This window comes from Galeopterus variegatus, unplaced genomic scaffold (assembly GCF_000696425.1).
Source record: "Galeopterus variegatus unplaced genomic scaffold, G_variegatus-3.0.2 Scaffold1560, whole genome shotgun sequence".
Lineage (NCBI taxonomy): Eukaryota > Metazoa > Chordata > Mammalia > Dermoptera > Cynocephalidae > Galeopterus > Galeopterus variegatus.
In genome coordinates, this window is record NW_007727671.1 from 253,628 (window position 1) to 274,863 (window position 21,236).

The 21,236-nt window shown below is 32.7% G+C and overlaps 1 protein-coding gene across 3 annotated transcripts in view; it reads left to right on the top strand.

Moving 5' to 3' along the window:
• ATG4C (autophagy related 4C, cysteine peptidase) overlaps nucleotides 1-21,236 on the top strand; it is a 73,247-nt gene that overhangs the window by 49,757 nt on the left and 2,254 nt on the right. For all 3 annotated transcript variants that reach the window (XM_008577671.1, XM_008577672.1, XM_008577673.1), the window contains exons 8-10: nucleotides 705-783; nucleotides 1,443-1,519; nucleotides 7,663-7,782. In XM_008577671.1, coding sequence (XP_008575893.1) covers nucleotides 705-783; nucleotides 1,443-1,519; nucleotides 7,663-7,782 — 276 coding nt within the window. The remainder of the gene's footprint in view (nucleotides 1-704; nucleotides 784-1,442; nucleotides 1,520-7,662; nucleotides 7,783-21,236) is intronic.

Genomic DNA, 21,236 nt, shown 5'->3' on the forward strand with positions numbered 1-21,236 from the left:
TTTTTTTTTTTTTTTTTTTTTTTTTTTTTGTCTTTTTCCGTGTCCGGCAATGGATCGCAACCCTCAGTGTCGCCCCCGTACCGGACCGGGACCGGCAACGGGATCGCAGCCCTCAGTGCTGCTCCCGCGCCTCGCTCAGCCAGTGAGCGGGAACCGGTCTGTATGTGGGATCCGAACCCTCGGCGGGAGCGACGCCGCACTTCCCAAGCAGCGCACTATAGCAGTGCGCCACCGGGCCGGCCCCTTAGTTAGGGATTTTAAGACTCAATATTCAATGAAGACATGATAAGGTCTAAGAACTATTTTTAGCATTTTGAAAAGCCTAATAAAAATATTACATTGATCACAATAAAGCTGCACCACCTAACTGAAAGACCAAGTGTTCTTGCTTTGGTAGCAATTTTATTGCCTTAATGTGGTAACCTTAATTATCTCTGTATTTGACACATAGTAGTTGTTTAATATTATTGAACAATATACTGATCAAGATATTTGATTTAGCCATGTTAAATTGAATGACTTAAAGAAAAGGGAAGGCAATTTGGAAGACAGGAAGATTTCAGAACATGGGGGCAAATGTAATAAAAATGATAACTGGTGGTGACACGTTTGGGAACTACTGATATTGGTAATACAAGTTCGGTTGTTTTGAATAATTGCTATTTGTCCTTTGACTCTAAATCTGTATTAATTTCTTTTGGCAGGGTATTTTAAGCCTTGAATATTGTGTGGGTATTATTGGTGGTAAACCTAAACAGTCATATTATTTTGCTGGATTTCAAGGTTAGTGATTTAGTAAAATATATTTCTTCATTGTTTTCTTTTAAAAGTCAGAAAATTAATATGAGATCATCTGGAAGCAGGATGATTAACAGAGCAAAACAAGTACTTTGTACATTCATCTGTCCTACCATAGCCACTCATTTGTCATTTGGTCCACCACATAATTAGATTCTGTAAAATATATGCTTAATTTCTGTTATTGCATAAACAAGGCATAATTTATTGGTTTCACTAAACTTCAGAAGACATCGTTGCCACATTTTGGCGGTTGCTATTTACATATTTACTTTTTACCAGTTTTAGTGGTACTAGTTGATGATAAAATGACAAGCAATATGTTCTTCCTGTCAGGATAAAGAAGTGCAATACATTTTTCATATGCAAACTGTAGAATATAATTGTGTGTTTGTGAAAGTAATTTTATCACCAAAAATTAAATGACAGTCTCATCACTTTATAAAAATTCTGCTTATACAAGCATATTTGATTATGCAAAAGTTAATCTATCCTGTGCAAACCTATGTTTCAGTCAATGAATATCAGTCTGGCAAGCTGTTACTCCCAGATTTTTTTCAGCTGTTCTACATAGAAATTGGATCGTAAGCAGTGTAATAATAAGGTGTTTTTTGAATTACTTGTCTTCTGTTTTGCCCTTGTAGATGACAGTTTGATTTACATGGATCCTCATTACTGCCAGTCTTTTGTAGATGTCAGCATAAAGGATTTTCCTCTTGAGGTACTGTGGAGAAAGAGATGGTACTGTTTTCTTACTTTATGAAGCAAACTAATTATTTATAAATGTGCTAGATAGCTATGCTTTTATAGTATTATAATTACAAGTTAATGATCAATATTTTACTGATTTATAAAACCATAATCAACACAATGGTCAAAGGTTAAGTACTTTGTTGCTGAATTTTAATTTATGATACACTTTCTTCTTCATTTATCTTTGTCTCTAACTTGTTAGATGCCCTAGCCCTATTAAAATAAATGATCAAGCCTCCAAGTAATTTTGAAGAAAGACAGCTAAACAGTACTGAAGAATTTAAAATGTTAAGCATGTTCAAACAAAAGAAAGAAAGAAAGAAAGGGGATAAAAAAGAAAAAGAGAAGGTAATAGACTTGGGTTAGAGTGACAAAGTAACTCATTGAGATTATCTGCTAAATTATTTTGCTTTGAGTACAGTAATTTAATCTTAGCCACTAGTTAGGAAGTTTGCAAGAGTGTAGTTCGGTTACTAATATGTGTTTTAGCTTTTTTTTAAATCTCTTTTCTTTTATATAGGTCATTTTATAATCCAGTATTTTAATTCAGAAAAAAAAATTGAGAGTGCATAAGTGAGACATGTAATTATTACATGGTTTTGGTTGTTGTTTTCCCAAGTTGATGCTTTTACAGACTAAAATCATTTTACAAAGTAAAATAATCACTTCACTGGCATGGATGACTAATTCTCAAGAGCTTGACAAGTTGGAAATGTGGTTAAGTACTTTGTTTTGGTAATAGCTTGCTAACTAATTTTAACATCTAATAGTATTTAACATCTAATAGTATTTAACATCTAATAGTGTTTATGAAAATAGATAAACTTTAAGATTAAAATCTGATTCAGAAAGGTACATTGTAAAACATGCTAGCATCCTCTCAACTATAGTACAAGCATCTTGAGGCCAGAAATCAGGTTTACTTTTTTCTTTCTTCCTTCTATCTTACATGTAAACCTTAATAAATATTTTCTAGTTGACTGATACTGGGGGAGGCACTACAAAATTGTGCTATGTGAACCACATTGTAATTCTATTTCTGCTGCCTTGTGGTTTTGTAGCACTAATGTCTAAGTTGCACTTCCAGTGTATCAGTGCCAAATTGACTCCTCATAAACAGTAGATATTTGAGATTCAGATGGAAAATTGTTCTTAGTATTTTAGTATTACCTAAAATAGGCAAATTAAAAGATTATTGGTCTTGATTGTTCTGGCCAGTAGAGAGAGACTATCCATCTGTCTTTTCGAGATACTCTACAAAAATGCCAGGTAAATGAGTATCCTGGTCTTGTCTATACAATCAATATCAGAAAGGTTGCCATTCACTATTGGTAGACTGTTGTAACACTTTGGGAGTGAGTCAGTAAAACTTGAAGTAGTGTGGTGGTAGTGAAAATGGAAAGGAAGAATTTTATTGATTTTAATACTTAACTTTGTAAAGTAAAATTTGATGAAATTGGGTAACTTCTTAAATAAAATGCCCAGAAGCATTTACTATTTATACATTGGAACACTGATAGAGTGGGTTAAGATGTTATATTTTTGAGATTCTGGTAGAATATCTCGACCTGTCTGGGTAGTTACTGTTAAGTTTTTTGTTTTTCCTCAATGGAAGGATTTATCTTAGATTATTCAGTTAATAGCATCATTTATTTTCCTGTGAAAGTATACTATAAAAATTACAGCAAGTTGCCTATCTTTGTATAGGAATAAAATTTCACTCTCTCCTTTTTATCATATCTTAAGTTTATAATGCTCCAGTTGAAGGTGTTTTAACTACTGTATATTACTTACCATCCTTGCTTTGCTGTATTAGTTGTATATTTATATGCTATTGAAATTTTGCAGTTGATGGATGTAATAAATTATATGCACATTCTAAAACCATGCTTATATTCAATTATTAAAATCACTTTGTAGGCAACTTTTTTTTCAATATTTCATTTTGGGCAATAGATGGAGAAATTGAAATCTTAGGTCTTCTATCCAAGTCCATGTAAATAATTGTTGGTAGTCCCGATATTTGAAGTGAGTGCTCTAAATCCAATAGGATTGTGGAATTTTAAGAAACTAGTATGATATCAGAATATTCGAGATTGAAGAAGTGATTTAAACAGATTATATCTTTTGTTGTTCTTACAGTGTTGAATTCCTACATTTTTAGACTTGAACTTTTAATATTTTGAGATCAAATCAGACTAATTTCTTTTTTTTAACTATCATTTAGTGAGCTCTTTCTAGGTGCAAGGCAATGTTCTAAGCTCTTTAGTGTCCTCTGTTGAACTCTTTTCTTCCTTGTAGTTCCAAATGCTTTGATTATATTTATTTGTATTAATTTTTAATTCTTATGATATTTTCTTATAAAATATGTTAGTATATACTATTGAATTTCTATACTAACTTTTAAGACAGTCTTCCTTGTCTTTAGCTATCTTCACTGAGTTCTTAACATATTGTGAAGTGAATGTTGACAGTCATATTTAGATCCTCCATCTAGCAGTGAGGACATGTCAGAGAAATCCTTGGTCAGGACTCAGGAGGTGGAGCACATGGTTCAGTGTGAGGGCAAATTATAGTGTATAAGCTCACACTCTATAATTTATATAGAGAGAATGGGGTTCAAAGGAGCAGCATGAACAACCTAAGGAAAAAAAAAGTCATGAAAGACAACTTGAAATTAGAAGGGAATGAGAAGAACTCAGATGGGCTGTAGCAGTGAGGGTATGTTGAATTGAGTTCCCATTGTCAGTGGTTAGGACAGGGCTGTGTTTCAGTTGTTGGGATCGGAAGACTAGTGGATATATACATGTGTATGCATGCGTGTGTGTGTGTGTATAATTAATAAGTTCAGGTTTTCTAAACCAGAGACTGTTGGTTCATGTTATTTATGATATACTTTTGGAATGACAACTTCTAACTCTTACATATACCAAATTCTGAAAGGTAAGAAAAGCCTTATAAGTATACATGTTAGTCTGTTCTGGTTCCTGGGCTCCCAGTTCCAAGTTTCAGATTTTAGGAGGTTTATACAGTCGTGACTGTTTTAATTTATCCTGGTAAATTTAGAAATAGTGACATTAAAGCTATTAGAATTGTGCAATATGGGCATCTAGATAGATGGATGAGTGAATTTGTCAGTGAAAGATATATCCTTTATGAATTACACATGTGAACTGCAATTGGTATGAGGTACTTTTTAGTGAGGGTTTTCTCTCACTCTCTTAGGAAACTTCATCTAAATTACCAAAATGGTGATACACACCGAAAAGTATTGTATTTGTTTCAATATTGCTTGTATGCTTAGGTAATAGGATCCATCCACTATTCCAAATAATAAGTTTAGAACAGTGCCTAGCGGGCCGGCCCGGTGGCTCACTTGGGAGAGTGCGGTGCTGATAACACCAAGGCCCTGGGTTCGGATCCCATATAGGGATGGCCGGTTCGCTCACTGGCTGGGCGTGGTGCTGACAACACCAAGTCAAGGGTTAAGATCCCCTTACCGGTCATCCTTTAAAAAAAAAAAAGAATAGTGCCTAGCATTTAGTAGGTGCTTTATGACTGTTTGTTGAGGCAATGAATAAATAGTGTATTGAAAAATGAAATAGATTGTAATTGACTCTTCCTGGCCAGTTTTTTAAGAAACATATTTTGGTGTCATAGAAGTGTATCCAGTGAACATTCCCTAGAATGTAATTTTGACGTAGAAGCTGCTACCCTTACCAGTCATTTGAATTTTAAAAACTTAAAAAAAAAAAATAAGTGCGTAGCTCAAAGAATTATCACAAGGTGAACATAGCCCTGTAATACCACTTGGGAAAATATTTGAAAGTCTAATTTGTTCTGCAATAAACAGAACTGATTCTGAATTATAAATCAATGTTGGTTTGACTTCAGAATCTTCTTGGGTGAATAAAACAATATAATTTTAAGTTTAAATGATATACAGTGCCTGTCCATAATATGAGTCCTAGTACTTGTGCAGTAACACCCAGCAGTAGTTTCAGTTTTCAATGATCAGAGATTTTTATCTGTGTTTTTGTGAATCATTTGAAAAGTTCTTTGTAGATATTAAAACAACCAGGAATAATAATTTAGTGTTTGTCATCATTATCCATGATGATTTAAACAATACTGTGAAATAAGCCTACTCTGGTTTAACATTATTGGTTCCTACATTAAAACTTTAATAATCAATGCTTAAGTGTAATATAGGACACCCTCATAGATGAGTTCAAAAGTATATTGGACTTCATACAAACTTTTTATCTCTCCTTCTATCCTGATGTAGTAAAATGTAAGGAAACATTCCTTGCTATTGATTGGCTTTGGAGTGAGTTGGGCAAATGACTGTTTTTGGACACTGTGTATGTAGAATAGTTTCTTATAAATACAACCTAGAACTGTGCCTTATACCTTTATAGACTCCTGTATATTGTTAGCTAACAAGGTTATTTAGTTTTTCTGTCTTTTCAGTTCTGTTTTTAATATCTCTTTGCAAATAAAACAGGTGAAACAATGTTAGAAAAAATCCACCTGAGACAATACTTGTGTTGACTGGTGCTTCCAATTCATCTAGGTTGGATCTTACTAGATAAAGTGTTAGCTAAGCATTTTGTAGAAGTCATAGTTTTGAAAACTCATTTGTTTGGTCTATATTACTGATATTGTTGGATTCGAATCTAACATACAATGAAACTTCATAAGGAAATAAAGCAACTTGAATATATTGCTCTGATATTTTGCATCTCCTCTCATGATAATATGGAACAGAAATTGGGTCACTAAGGTGTAGGGGAGAAAAAAGAGAAAATGATTTTGATTAATTCATAACGAACATAACAAATATGACAGCCTGTATTTTTCCACAGTTTAATAGCTAGTTTCAAGTTAAAATCCCTTAGTTTTAGGCATTGAATTTAGGGAAATTTTAAGTTTATGAGTTCAAAGTCAGCCTAGATTATTTCTTAATTGAGCTTTTTCATTAATTCAAAAATACAAAATACACAATGAAGAATTTCCAACACATCTTCGGTCTGCCCAGTTCTTTCCTCTTCCAAACTTGCTAACTTTTATATATCCTTATAGATCTTATTTATGCAAATATAAACAAATATGAATATATAGTCTCATGTCCCTCCTTTTCCACACAAATTTCTTTTTTATACCTACAGAAAGACTTAGTAACATCAGTGATTTTTAAGGACAGGATATTTAGGCATTCCAACATTAAAAAATATATATTTTAAACATAGTACCAAAGTATGGTAGTAAAGAACAAAAAGATAGGGATGATTAGCTTTATATTCTGCTCCTTTTCTACTTTTGTGTTCCTTAAAGATGCCAAACTCTACTAATAGCCAAATCCCACCAGCAAGAGTAGAGAAACTAGGGCAGACTACTCAGCTTATTTATATCTGTGGCACTGTGACTGCTTGAGAAAGGTAAACTAAAGGGACAGCTGGACTGGTGAGAAGATGGGCAATGATCATAAAAGAACAGTTTTAATCTGTTCCATCCTTTGCCCTGTATGAGAATAAACAGGAATTTAAAGTAAATCACAATAGAAGAGCAAATTGGGAGAATATGCAGTTATGTACTAATTGTGTCAATTGCCAAAACTCACAAGTTGACCTCTTTTCATATCAGTATGGAACATTTTCGTGAATCTGTATTTGTTTTAAAAGTCTTGATGTCCTTATTAAAAGGTTTAAAAAATATCTCTGGCAAAGTTTTTTCATTGAAATAACTAACTTGATTTTAAACCTTGTACTAGTCTATGCATATCTTTTTCAGTGGCACATTTTTCTTTCTTTCTGCAAGTGTTAGAAATGCATACCAGTTTTGATATACTTTTTTTCTTTTGCAGAATAATACTAATGTCACATAATGTAGAGACTTGGTGAATTGAATATACACAGTAATGGTTCTTGTATATTACAGCTTTGGAGAGTAGGAAGGCCCATCTGCACAGGATGGACTGAAGCACCATTTGAAAAATATGTTTATGGTTTTGAGAAAAAGCTAGATAGTAAATTTTAAATAATATTTTTGTATATGCTTAAGTCCATCAAATAAAGGTATATTAACCCTAAAGAACTTTAAAAATTACAGACATTCCACTGCCCTTCTCCCAAAAAGATGTCGTTTCGAAAAATGGATCCTAGCTGTACAATAGGACTTTACTGTCGAAACGTTCAGGACTTCGAACGAGTTTCTGAAGAAATCACTAAGGTACCTTTATTTAAAATATTACAATAATATTTGTAAATGACCTGATTTTTAAATTAGAGATAGCCTATCAGAAGACATAAATTTGTAAATTATGATACTTTTGTAAAATTGCCCCTTGAATGTTAATACTATTAGTATTGTCAATCAGAAAATAAAACTATTTGGGGAATGTTAGCATTTGAGACAAATGAAACCTAGCGATCAGTTGAAAGTATTGATTGCTCCACTAGGTGGCACTGTTGAAATAAAAATCCTTTTGCAAAATGTAGACCTGTGCAAGCAATTAGGTTATATTCTTATTTGAAGAGGATTTTAAAAGGGCAATCCCTTAGGGGTAGAAAAAAATTAATGAAGTATTTGATCAAGCCAAATTGTGCATTATTTCTTGTTAGTCCACGTGCTTTGATTTTTTAAAAAAAGAGAAATGGTATTTTGGATTTCTCAGAACTGCTTTATCAAATGAGTTGTGTTTGTTACCTTCCAGTAAGCTTGTCTAATTGATCTATTATACTTGCAGGATCTTTGAAATAGGTTTATTTAACTTCTTTTCATTACCTTTAAAATTCTGCATTTTTTTGGTCCTTGAGCAGTGCTAAAACATTTACAGAGCCTTAATATCTGTCTATACTTAGTACTTTAGAAAATAGAAAAGATTGCTTACTTAAGAAGTAAGCATAAATGGATAGGTCTCTTTATTAGTATGAATAGTTATAGGTCATCAAAATTTTATGGTAAGTAAAAATATTAGAATCATTTTTAGGAATTCTTAACTTGAGCTCAGAAATAATAGTAACTTATTACTGCTTTACTTCCAATTAATTTTATTTAGGAAAATGGACATAGTAGGTTAATTTAAACAAAAAGTTTCATATAAGCTAGGTTTAGTTTACTTGACCTGCCATGTAAAAGAGAAAATTTAACAGGAATATGACAGAAAGATGAATGAGGAGGGGAGAAAATGCGATATGTGAGAATCTTCCCATGTTCTTCTTTTCTTACAGTTGTTGTCTTTTTATTCTTTTTCACATGGGAGGCCAAGTTAGTATAACAAAGTATATATTCTCCATTTTTTTTTATTACTTGAAATTAATGTATACATTTGTATATTTTATATTGACAATTCTTTGTCTTTCTAAAATATCATGTCTATGCTAAAATATAAAGATCCAGGTAATATTGTGATATATATTGATGTTGATGAACATTTTCCATTAAAAAGTTCCATTTCATTGATTCCATTAATTTATTTTCTATCTAGATTAAAATGAGTATGTTTAAAACAGTAAAACAATCTACTCCTGGAATAGAAAGAAACCAAATTATTATTACCAAATTAAAAAAGCAAGCTTCACAAATGAGTTACATGTTTATGTTGTCTGATTAAAAACAGATGGTTGTTATGCTCTTTACACTGAAAAAATACTTAGAAATTATTGCTCTTGTTGCATTGAGTAACATGCATTATTAAGGCAAAGAGAAACCATATTGAAATATCTTTTGGAAATACTGAGGATTTGTAAGAATCAATTAACTTTGTTTTAATAATAGTGTTCTTAAATTAATAGCTTTTTGTAGCAGCATCAAAAACTCATTTTGTCAATTAATAACACAAAGATTTACTTTTGCCTTTAAGGTTGCACATTAAGCAGTTTTCCTTTTTTTTCTTAAGAACCGAATTTGGCATTTTTAGTTAAACTATTGTCTTTTTCTTTCGAAAATTAAAGCAACTTAAAAATTATTTGTTTCTATATAGGATATATTTTCAGTTTTCTTATTTTGAAAATGAAGCTAAGCAGACTAAAGTCTCATGTTTAATTTGTAATGCTCTGTGAATGAATATTCTAGCTCTTATGCTATATTATTTAAAAAATGTTAATAAAATTTGTTAAAGTGGTATTTAGCAGAGTTCAGTTCAGCAAGTATTTGAGTAACTATCATATGCAAAGCATAAAATGGCCAAGGTATAATCCCTACTGTTGAACACGGTATAAAGCTTCTGACCTCAAGTAACATTTATTCTTGAGGAGGGGGGACTAAGACAAGTAGATATATATTACATTGAATATGAAAAGCATCCATATGGAAATAGAAATAAATTGATAGGGGAAGGAAAAGTATTGAAATGAGCAAGATGTCACATCCAAGTCAAAGTATTTTATTGTGATGGTGATATTTAAGATCAGCCTTAAAGTGCAGGCTTAATTTTCATTGGCTTAGGGAGTGGGAGGGGATACTTCAAAGTGAGGAAATAACAAGAGGAAAGGTATTGGAGGAGTAAAATGTAGATCTTATCTAAAGAATGGCAAATAGTCCAATTTGGTTTGTGCTAAGGATACATCTAGGGCAGGATTTTTGTCTTTTGACTGCCTGAATTAGAATCTCTATGGGTGTGGCCTGGGAGTCTTCATTTCTAACAAGTCTCCCAAGCAATCTTGTACACCAAATTTGAGGACTACTGGTGTAAGACAGTGCAACCCAAAGTGTGACACTTGATGTTTTTAGGTGGCTGTAGAGCAAACATTTTAATATTTGTATGTTTGTTTATATTCACATTAAAAAAATGTAGCTGGCATATTAAACATGTGATTTCCCATTTATTGCCAATTTATACAAGGTTACTTAAGTTAAAAATGATGAAAAGAAAAATACTAATTAATCATAATAAAGGTGGCATATATTGCAAAAATAATGAAGGAGGTATGTTAATGTCAAGGTTTGGGAAACACTGCTATAAGAAATAATGAAGGATGAGGCTAGAAAAGTAGGTCGGAATAATATTGTGGAGGGTCTTGAATGTCTGGCTGAGGAAGTTGTAGTTTAGTAATATATTGATTTTATTAAATTAATTTTTTAATTTCAGGCATACATAAATATACAGAATAATATAATAAATACCAGTATGCTACCATTAAGCTTAAAAAAAAGTATATCATACACATACTTTATATATCCATAAAGAACACTTTGTTTTGCATATTATTAAACTTTTTACTAATGATATCTTTATATAAAAAGTATATATTTTTCTGCAACTTTTTAATTAATAATGACTTTGAGATTATCTGTATCTATGTGTGTTGGTCTTTAAACTGCTGAATAGTACCATTCTACAATATACTACTTTTTATTTAAACTTTCTTTTGTTGATAGTTTTGTTGATCTACCTTATTTCTGAGAACCTAAAACTGCTTGTTTCATTTTTTTAATTACAAAAAATTTTTTAAAGAATATTTGCATACTGAGTTTATACCCAAAGGAACTGAAATCAGTATGTTGAAGAGATGTCTGCACTACCATCTGCATTATTCACAATAGACAAGATATGGAAACAACCTAAGTGCCCATCAACAGATGAATGGATAAAGAAAACGTGGTATACATGTATACTCAATGGAATACTATTCAGTCTTTAAAAAAATAATTTAAAAAAAATCAGGAAATGTTGTCATTCGTGACAACATGGATGAACCTAGAGGACATTATGTTAAGTGAAATAAGCCAGGCACAGACAAATACTGTATGATTTCACTTACATGTGGAATCTTAAAAAGTCATACTCCTGGAAGTAGAGAGTAGAATGGTGGTTACCAGAGGCTAGGGGCAGGGGAGGCGGGTGTGGAGAATAGACTGGGAAAGGGGAGATGTTAGTCAATGGGTATAATGTTTCAGTTAGATAAGAGGAATAAGTTCTGGTGTTCTATTGCACAGCACAGTGACTATAGTTAATAATTATGTATTGCATATTTCAAAATAGCCAAAAGAGAGGATTTAAAATTTTCTCACCACGAAGAAATAATACATATTTGAGGTGATGGATATACTAATTAGCCTGATTTTATCATTACACAATGTATACATGTATCAAAACATAACATTGTACCCCATAAATATATATAATTATTATCTGTCAATTAAAAATAAAATAAAACTTAGGGCCAAAAAAAAAAAAATTTGCATACATGTATCTTTGTGCATGTCTATTTAACTAGGATTACATCAGACACACTAGATGTATTAGAGTGAAACTGCTGGGTCATAGGGTATGCATGTTTTTAGGTTTGATAAATATCATCAAATGCTCTCCAAAATGATCATACCAAGCACTATCTGAAAATTTCCAGTGCTTCACATCCTTAGCAACACTTGACATTGTCAGACTTTAAAATTTTTAACCAGTTTCATGGATATGAAATAGAATCTCTTTGTAGTTTTAATTTGTATTTCCCTGATTTATAGTGAGGTTGAACATCTTATCAAGGTTTATTAGCCCATTTGCTACCTCTTTTGCAAATTTCCCATTTGTTTCCTTTCTCTACTTTTCTATAGTATTTAATTTGAAGGAAATCTTTATAATTCTGTTTACTACTGCTTTATTGGCTCTGTGTGTTACAAATCTAATCTCCTAGGCTACTATTTTCACTTGTTAATGGTGTCTTTAATTTTAATACAGGTTGAGTATCCCTAATCCAAAAATCCCAAATCCAAAATGCTTCAAAATCCCAAACTTTTTGAGCACTGACATGATACTCAAAGGAAAAGCTCATTAGAGCATTTCAGGTCTTGGATTTTTGAATTAGAGATGCTCAACCAGTTTGTATTCATAAACGTTTCAAAGTCCAATAATTTGGACTTCAGGTCCTAAGCATTTCAGATGAGATACAGTCAACTTGTACAGCCAAATTAATTTTGTATCAAAGAAATCTTTAATATCCAAATGTCATAAACATATTCTCCTTTCTGGAACTCTTACTAGACTTATAGTTGTTGGACCCTTTGAATTGCTCCTCTAATTTTCCTATCTTTTTTTCTATCTTCCATGTCTTTATATTTTTGTACTAGATTTCCTCTACTTTATCTTGTAACTCATCTGTTGTTCCTAAATTTCAGTTATGATGTTTACATTTCTAGGTGTTATTTATATTTTCTTTTAGTCCTTTTTCATAATATTTTCATTTCTTTTCTTTTTTTCCGATGGATGTGTTTTCTCTTTTCCCTGATGAAATTAATTATAGTAACTTTGAAATTTTCTTCCATTTCTTTTGTTGTTTATGTTTTCTTCTGTACCTTTTGTTTTTATTGTTTCTCTTAATCATCTGGTTTTCTGTTAGATGCTTTGTTCCAAAATGGCGATCTTCTGTGTTTGTTTCTATTTAAGAGTGAGGTGCTAAAAAGCTGAGTAGAAGCTCTGTGTGTTTGACCATGGCCTTTTAGCTGATGACTTTCATACTAGGGTGATAATGTAATGAGCTTGCCTTTTTCTTAGGTGATCCCTAGATGTTAGTAAGTAGTGGTCTTTTCTCTAGCATTTTTTTGCTTTGTGAGAGAAAAGTTCTGCCATCCCCTGCCTATGGAATGTGTGTTGCCTGCTGGTGCTCCAGGAGCAGGAAGTGAAGAATGCCCTACAATTTGGTATTTAGACTGTCACTTAATTCCTCATCTTCTGAAGTCGTCACTGTGCTTGATACACTGGAGTCCATATATCTTTATCTACTTAGTGTTGCCAAAGAATAAATCTTTATTTTCCTATGTGGGGAAGAGCTGGGGGGCATGAAGAAGAGTATTGGTTGCAAGGAAGGGCCTGTAAATTGAATCTATGCAGGTTTTCAGTCAGTTACCTTGTTTTCAGTTTTGTGTGTCACCTCTGCTTTCTGCGATGTCCGATGCCTTTATGTACCGTTCCTCTCCAGGTTCTACAGGTTGAACTTGCTCACTTTTTGTAGATATCTTGCCAAAACATCTCCTTCCCAACTCATGAACTGAGGTTGTCTCTCCTCTGCTCCACTGTTTTGTAGATGGCTTGATGTAGATTATTCTGCATCATGCTCCTTTTTCTTCTTCTTTTCACTTGTTTCCAACCTAATGATTATTATCAATAAGATAATTCCTATTCAACAATAAACTTATTACCTAATAGTGCTGGTGCTTGAGGTCAGGAAATCACAAATAAAAGTGTTTTAGGAAATTAATTATTTGATTATGGGATGGATGTCAACATAGGGAAAAATATTTATATATGTCCAGTTCTCTAGCTACAGAAAAACATTTATATTAGTCATTGAATCCTAGAGATCTGAGAGGTTATTCAATCCAAAGCTAATTTTGTTGAGTTGTCCCCATATGTTACATACTGTAGTAAGCACTTTATATACATTATCTCATTTAATTCTACACAAACCTTCTGAGGTGTAGGTACTGTTATCTCCATTTTATAGATGAAAAATCTTACACTTAGAAAGGTTCAATAACTTTTACAAAGGTCACAACTAATAAATGGTAGTGCTGAGATTCAAGCCTCAGATAGTAACTCAAGAATATGTGCTCATAAGCACTATGCTATATAGTCTCCTATTTATACATTAATTCGTGTTCCAGTTGATTATCTAACTTTTATTCCAGGTGATAGTGAACTATGGTTTTCCTTGGAAATCTTATCCATTTTCTGACAGCTCCTTATTGTTGAAAAAAGCTTTTCTTATATATTGAATTGGAATCAGCCTCCATGTAACTTTTACTCCTTAGTCTCATACAGCAAGAGAGTAAGTTTGCTCCCTCTTCTATGATAAACATTCTCATTTTCTCCAGTGGTACACAGTTTCCCATACCCATCACTATCTTGATAAGTATTTTTTTAAAATCATTTTAGTGTTTTGGGCTTGTGTTCATGATTGTATTTCCTAGAAGTCTTCCTTCTAGTTTTGTGTTCTTCAAGTGAAATCTGAGAGATGATTATTTTTTTGTAGATATTTTTACTTCTGGGATATGATATAGGAACTCTGATTTCTTTTAAAATCTTCAGGAGTTTATAGTTTAGTTTGGAAGACGTGAAATGGACATTGAAGATAAATGACTGTACAAGAATGTATTTAATAAATGCCAAAAGACTAATATTATGATAATGCAATAATAATGATAAAGCCAACACATTAGATGTCAGGCAATCTTCTGAGTACCTGATATATGTTAACTGATTTAATCTGCACAACAACTCTGTGAGAGATACTATCATTACTGACATTTTACAGCTTAGGAGAATGAGACAGTCTGGTTAAGTAACTTGCCCAGGGTCACACAGTAAATAAGGATCAGCCAGATTTTGAACTGTGAATGTTTAGTTCCACACTCTATGTTATAATCCTTACACTATACTAGACAAATCTGTAGGACTTTGGAGAAAGGAGTAATCACTGTGAACTGAGATGGTTGTCAGTGGACCTTGTCTGGAACTTTAAGAACTGATAAGAGTTTGCACAATCGGAAGGAATTATGAAGGATGACTAGATGATAGAAACATCATGAGCAGAAACACTGAGGTAGAATTTATGGGAAGTTTATGGTAGAACATTTATGAGGTAAAATGTTTAAGGGAACAATGAAACCTAAATCATTTGTTATTTTGGCTTATAAAGGCCTGTGTGATCCGGCTCTTGTGTACCACTCTTACTTTTCCTCTACCCTCAAACCACACTGGTTTTCCTTTTGTTCTTTGAACATGGTAAGTATGCTGGCATCCTTGGGCCTTTGCAGTAGCTAATTTCTCTGCCTAGAATGCTTTTCTCCTGGAACTTTTATGTCTGGCTCCTTATTGTCATTCAGGTCTCAGTTTGGCCTTTTCTGACTATACAACCTAAAGAAGCCTTCTAGTACTTCCTTAGCACATAACCCTGTTTTATTTGGATCATGGTTCTCTTCTCAGAATGGTGTACAAACACCACTGATTACCTGTTCAATATCAACTCCTCTTTTTTTTTTTCCTAAAAGAATCCTGATTTTGTTTGGGTGACAGTGTGCTCACTCAAATACTCATTTTTCTAGTCTCCCATTTATTTAAATACACTTTGTTCAGTGAAATGTAAGTGGATGTGTGCTGGAAGTTTCTGGGAAAGATTCTGCTTTCCTGATAAAATGGGACGTAGATGCAATGCTGTCACTCCTCTTACATTCACCTGCCCCTGCCTTGAGTGTGAACTAAACATCTGGGGGTTCAGCAATCCTATTGTGACTATGAGGGAAAGGTCAGGAGAATTGTAGAAATTGTTTTGACATCAATTAACCAAAGGTAGCAATGTCAGACTGTTTGTTATGTGACAAAAACAGTTCCTGTTATTTAAAACCGTTGCTAATTGTTGCTTTTTGTGTGTATATATGTTTGTCACTTGCAACATTCCTGATAAAGAATGCATTATAGAAATAGAGAAGTTTGGAAGGAAGCTAATTTTGGGAGGAAGAAAGAATAATTTCATTTTGATATGATCAATTTGAGTTGATATTGCAGTTTGCCTCCACTTACTGTTACAGACAGTATAGGTAGTAGTTATACTAGAGCCAGAGGGCCTATGCTTGAATTCTGGCTTTTTCAGTTACTGTGTGACCTGACAAAGTCACCTAACCCCTCAATATTTCAGTTTCCTCATCTGTAAAACATGGATGATAATAAAGCCTAGCAGAGAAATGGTTGAAACTGAGAGTAGATAATGTTTTAAAGGAGAGAGTTAATATATAGAGAAGATAAAGGATCAATAATTGATTTTTATCTGCATTTTGGGATGCAGAAATAAGTGGAATTAATGAAGGAGGACACAGAGAAGAAATCATTCAGAAAATAGAAGGGGAAACAGGAAAGCAAAATATTGCACAAATCAAGGGAAGTGGTATTTTAAGAAAGAAATCCTCAGCAGTGTTCATTGCTGTAGAAATTAGAAAATAGGAACTAATAAGAGGCCTTTTTATTTGAGGGCTAGAAGAGTATTTTCAGTACAGTGAGGGACAAAAGTTGGGTTACAGGGATTTAAGATTGAGTAGTGAGGAAATAGAATGGAGTTAATATCACTTGCACATTTAGCTTACTTCAACTATTATTAGCTCTTGTAATAAAAAACCAGAAATATGTTTTTCCACATGTACTCTTTATTATGTGTTATACATTACTATATATTGTACATTTATATATGTCACTGAACAGGTTGTATACAGAAGACTATGCATACCACCCTTTAAACAAGGGCTTTTCAAAGGTGGTTTTGACTATACTTGTATTTGATTTTCACGTTATGGGCTGACTTTAGAACCTATCCTCTATATAAGATGTAGCTTCAGTGTGATGAATGCAGACCTCATAGGTATAGATTGCTCTGTACTGGGTATGATTTACATGTATACTGGCAAGGTTTTGGCTTGAGGAGAAAAGGTTATCTCCTGATTCTATTTCTGTTCTTACTTGCAAGTACTAGCTTTATGATGGAATAAATACTTAACTTCTATCCTCCAGCTTTTTTCTTTGTAAATTCTGAAATCTGTCAATGCAGTATGTAGGAAAAATGTGATAAAATATTTGACTTCCTGAAAAAAATCTGTGATTTGCCTTTTAGATAATAAAACAGCTTCAGTGTATCTTCAGCAATGTTATTGAAATAGAACAGAATTTAAACTTGCCTAAAGTTTTGGAGCAAACCACTAAAGTCCCTTTTGAAAAGCAACTATGAGATAGTAAATTCAGTTATTTTAAATTCAACAACTTGAAAAATGGTTTTCACCTTTGTTGCTTTGCCCCCCCATGGATTTGTCACCCCACTTCCCCTGGGTGATGGAGCCACAAAGGATTACTCAAAGCCCATCTCTTCTGAGCATTGAGAGACCCCAAGGTTATTAATCTCCCCTGGAACCCTCAAATGAGAGGCATCCCTTCCTTGGGAAATTAACCCCGAATTCGGGTTCTCTTCCTGCATTTATTTTCCAGACCAGGAAGTTACAGGAAGAGAACATAGGTGGGGTTATAGTTTAACAATATAGGCTGGTAACTTCCAGTGAAACAAGCCAGATGACATTCCAGTAAGGCAATTAAGTGGTCCAATCAACAAAATCTTGATCTTAGCAAACATTCCTTCTCCCTCTAGCAATTTTCCAGTATCTGTACATATCAGTCAGTAACTAGTCTGTCTTTGAGCCAGCAACCTTGCTGTGTTACAAATCTTTGTCTTACACCAGAGACTTTATAGCCTGAGGAAAATTTCCAGTCCTTTGCAAGGTCAATATTTGGAACTGCAAGGCTTTAGAAAACCAGGCCCTGTGGTTTTCTAAACCAGGATTCCTTTAAGAATCCTCTACACACCTAACTATAGAAGAAAGACATGTTACAAAGTTTGGGAAATAGAAGTATAAAAGAAAAAAATCAGCACTGTTCTTTCACTCAGAGACAACTGATAACGTTTTGTCGTATTTCCTTCTAATTTTTTCAAAATATTTAAAATTATTTTAACATATTTGAGATTAAGCTTTATATATAGCTTTATGTCCTGTTTTTTCTTTAGGATTATATAATAAACATTTCTCTAAGTTATTAAATAATTTATATTAAATTTTATTTGTATAGTATCTCAACTGGTGATGCTCCATGTCATGTAGATAATCTAATTTGGATTTTTTTTTTTTTTTTTCTGACCAGTGAGGGGATCACAACTCTCGTCATGGTGTGGTCTGCACCATGCACAGCCAGTGAGCGCACCGGCCATCCCTATACAGGATCTGAACTTGCGGCCTCAGCGCTATCAGCGCCACACTCTCCCGAGTGAGCCACGGGGCTGGCCCTTATGTGGAATTTTTTCATGTAGATTTTATATTATTCATTATGGAAGGATTTTAAGGTTTTGACAATGTAGCCATTCTTATAATATAAAAAGGAACATTATATTTTTCACTTTTTTATAAAAGTTTTCAGAATCTAATTTTCAAATCAATGGTTATTCTTAAAAAAGAAGTCTCTAAAAACATTCTTGATGTCATACTCAGAGCTGTGAAAAGTGATTGAGAGGCATGTTGATAAGTCATTGAGGTCTCATGTTCTAATAATTTATTATCAATTTATCTCTTTTTGTTATTATGTCATCTTAGGAAAGCCATTTAAATCATTTGGGTCTGAACTTTTCCATTTAGAAAATGAGAGTGAGCTAGATAATTTTTAGTCTTCTTTGGTATTTCCATTTTTATTTGTTTTAAAATTACATCTTCTTTGTCATGTTGTGTTTGTGTGCTGACAGGTTATTACTTACCTTATTACTCTACTTGACTATCCTTTAAGATATGTTTTTAATATACTTCATTTTTTAGAGTGGTTTTAGGCTCAGAGCAAAATTGAGGGGAAAATAAAGAGAGTTTCTACATTCCCCTTTCCCCACTTCAATATCCTACACCAGCAGTAAACCTACACTGACACACCATTATCACCCAAAGTCCATAGTTTACATTAGAATTCATTCTGTGTGTTATTCCATGGGTTTTGACAAATAATGAGGGTACTTCAAAAATTTCATGGCTTCATACTTTAATTCTGTTTTTCCAGGAACTTTTTCAAGTACCCTTGTATATAATGACATGTATCCATCATAATAGTATCATGCAGAATAGTTTCACTGCCATAAAAATCCTTTCTGCTCTGCATATTCATTCCTCTTTCTCCCTATAGCCAGTGATCTTTTTACTGTCTCCATAGTTTTGCCTTTTCCAGAATGTCATATAGTTGAAATCATACTGTATGTAGCCTTTTCAGATTAGCATCTCTTAGTAATATGTATTTAAAGTTCCTCCATGTCTTTTGATGGCTGGATAGCTCATTTCTTTTTAGCACTGAATAATATTCCATTGTCCGGATGTACCAGTTTATTCATACACCTACTAAAGGATGCCTTGGTTGCTCCCAAGTTTTGGCAATTATGAGTAAAACTCATCCATGTGTAGGTTTTTGTGAGCACATACGTTTTCAACTCATTTGGGTAAACTTTTAATTTATTTTTCATTTGATAGTTTTAAAAGTATTTTAAACTAAGAAAAGTTAGAAAAACGATATTCCCAAAAGCCTGAATTAATAAATATTATTTGTAAGGAGGCCTTATGTTGCAAGAGGATTTACAAAAAGTAGGTGCACTTTTATAATTAAAGGGTAGGATGTTTCTTTCTGATATTTTTCCCTGGGGCACAAATTTGAATCTTACATTGATGAGTAACTCAGTGCTATATTAATAAACCAAATGACTTCTTTTTTTTTTTTTTTTTTTTTTTTTTCTTTTTGTCTTTTTTTTTTTGTGACCAGCAACGGATCGCAACCCTCAGTGTCGCGCCCGTACCGGACCGGGACCGGCAACGGGATCACACAAATGACTTCTTTTTTTTTTTTTTTTTTTGAGGGGGGGAGGGCTGGCAGGTAACAGCGATTGAACACTGGACCTTGGTGTTATCAACACCATGCTCTAACTAAATGAGCGAACCAGCCAGCCCTGAAATGACTTATTTCTTAATCTTGAAAGAAAGGATGAAGAGATGATAATTTTAGCTCTGCTATGTTGATCCGAAATGATACAATGTGGATACCTGCCTGTTAGATACTGGACTTTTACAAGTGACGTTAAATGAATATAAAATTCTAACAATTTTGGACTATATTCCAGCTATTGGCTGGAGGTGAAAAATGATTCATCAGATGTCAACCCACTCTGCCTCTTATTTTTCATTTTCCACATTTTTGTCCTTTTCTCTCCATTTTTTCATAGGCTGTAAATAAAACATTGGAGCAAGGTATAAATTAGAAGAACAGTGTGAATGATAGGATTTGATTTTTATCACATCTAGTTTTTTTAGTACTTGATTGTTTTTAAGTGGTTCATTTCCATTCATTTAAAAATATATATTTTATATTAACTGTCTCATTGAGATATTTCTAATTTAATTATATCCATATGCAAGCCCTACCTATTTATTTAGCCATGTTTCAAGAAAATCTATAAATGTAATATGTAAGAATTTGATGATCCTTCAATTGAATGTTGACATTTGGGAGAATTTAGTTTTACTCCTGAAATTATCTTTTAAAAACAAATTATGTTTAATTGATCACTGTTAGTTATGTATATATGAAGTTACTTCAAAAAGTTCATAGAAAATAGAATTAAAATATAATACAAATCTTTCTGTGAACTTTTTGCAGTACCCTCATAATAAGTACTATTGATATTTTTCTCAGCATTTTTTGCAGCATAAACTTTTAGAATCTCTGTTATACATTCCTGATTAACAATAGGAAAGTTTCTTTCTGTCAAAACATCCTTCATTTGAAATTTTTTATTCATTTTTTATGAAAATTGTTTAAATTTTTTAATAGAACTTATTTAATGGAAAATTGTTAAAATTGTTTGGAATGCTTGTGAATCCCAAATTGACATACTACAAAGGTTGTAGGTATCCCCACAAAATCCTAGCTATTGGTTTTTTAGTATGAAATGTAGCTTTAGAAGGTAATATGTAAAGTGTGGATTATTACTATATATGAGAACACTATTTTTCAGGTTGGCTAGATTATTGTAGAAATATTTTAGTCAAAAAAAATTTTTTTTAACATAGGAATCTTTAAAAAGACCAAACTTAGTTGTTTTTTTTTTTTTTTTTTTTTTTTTTTTTTTTTTTTTTTTTCC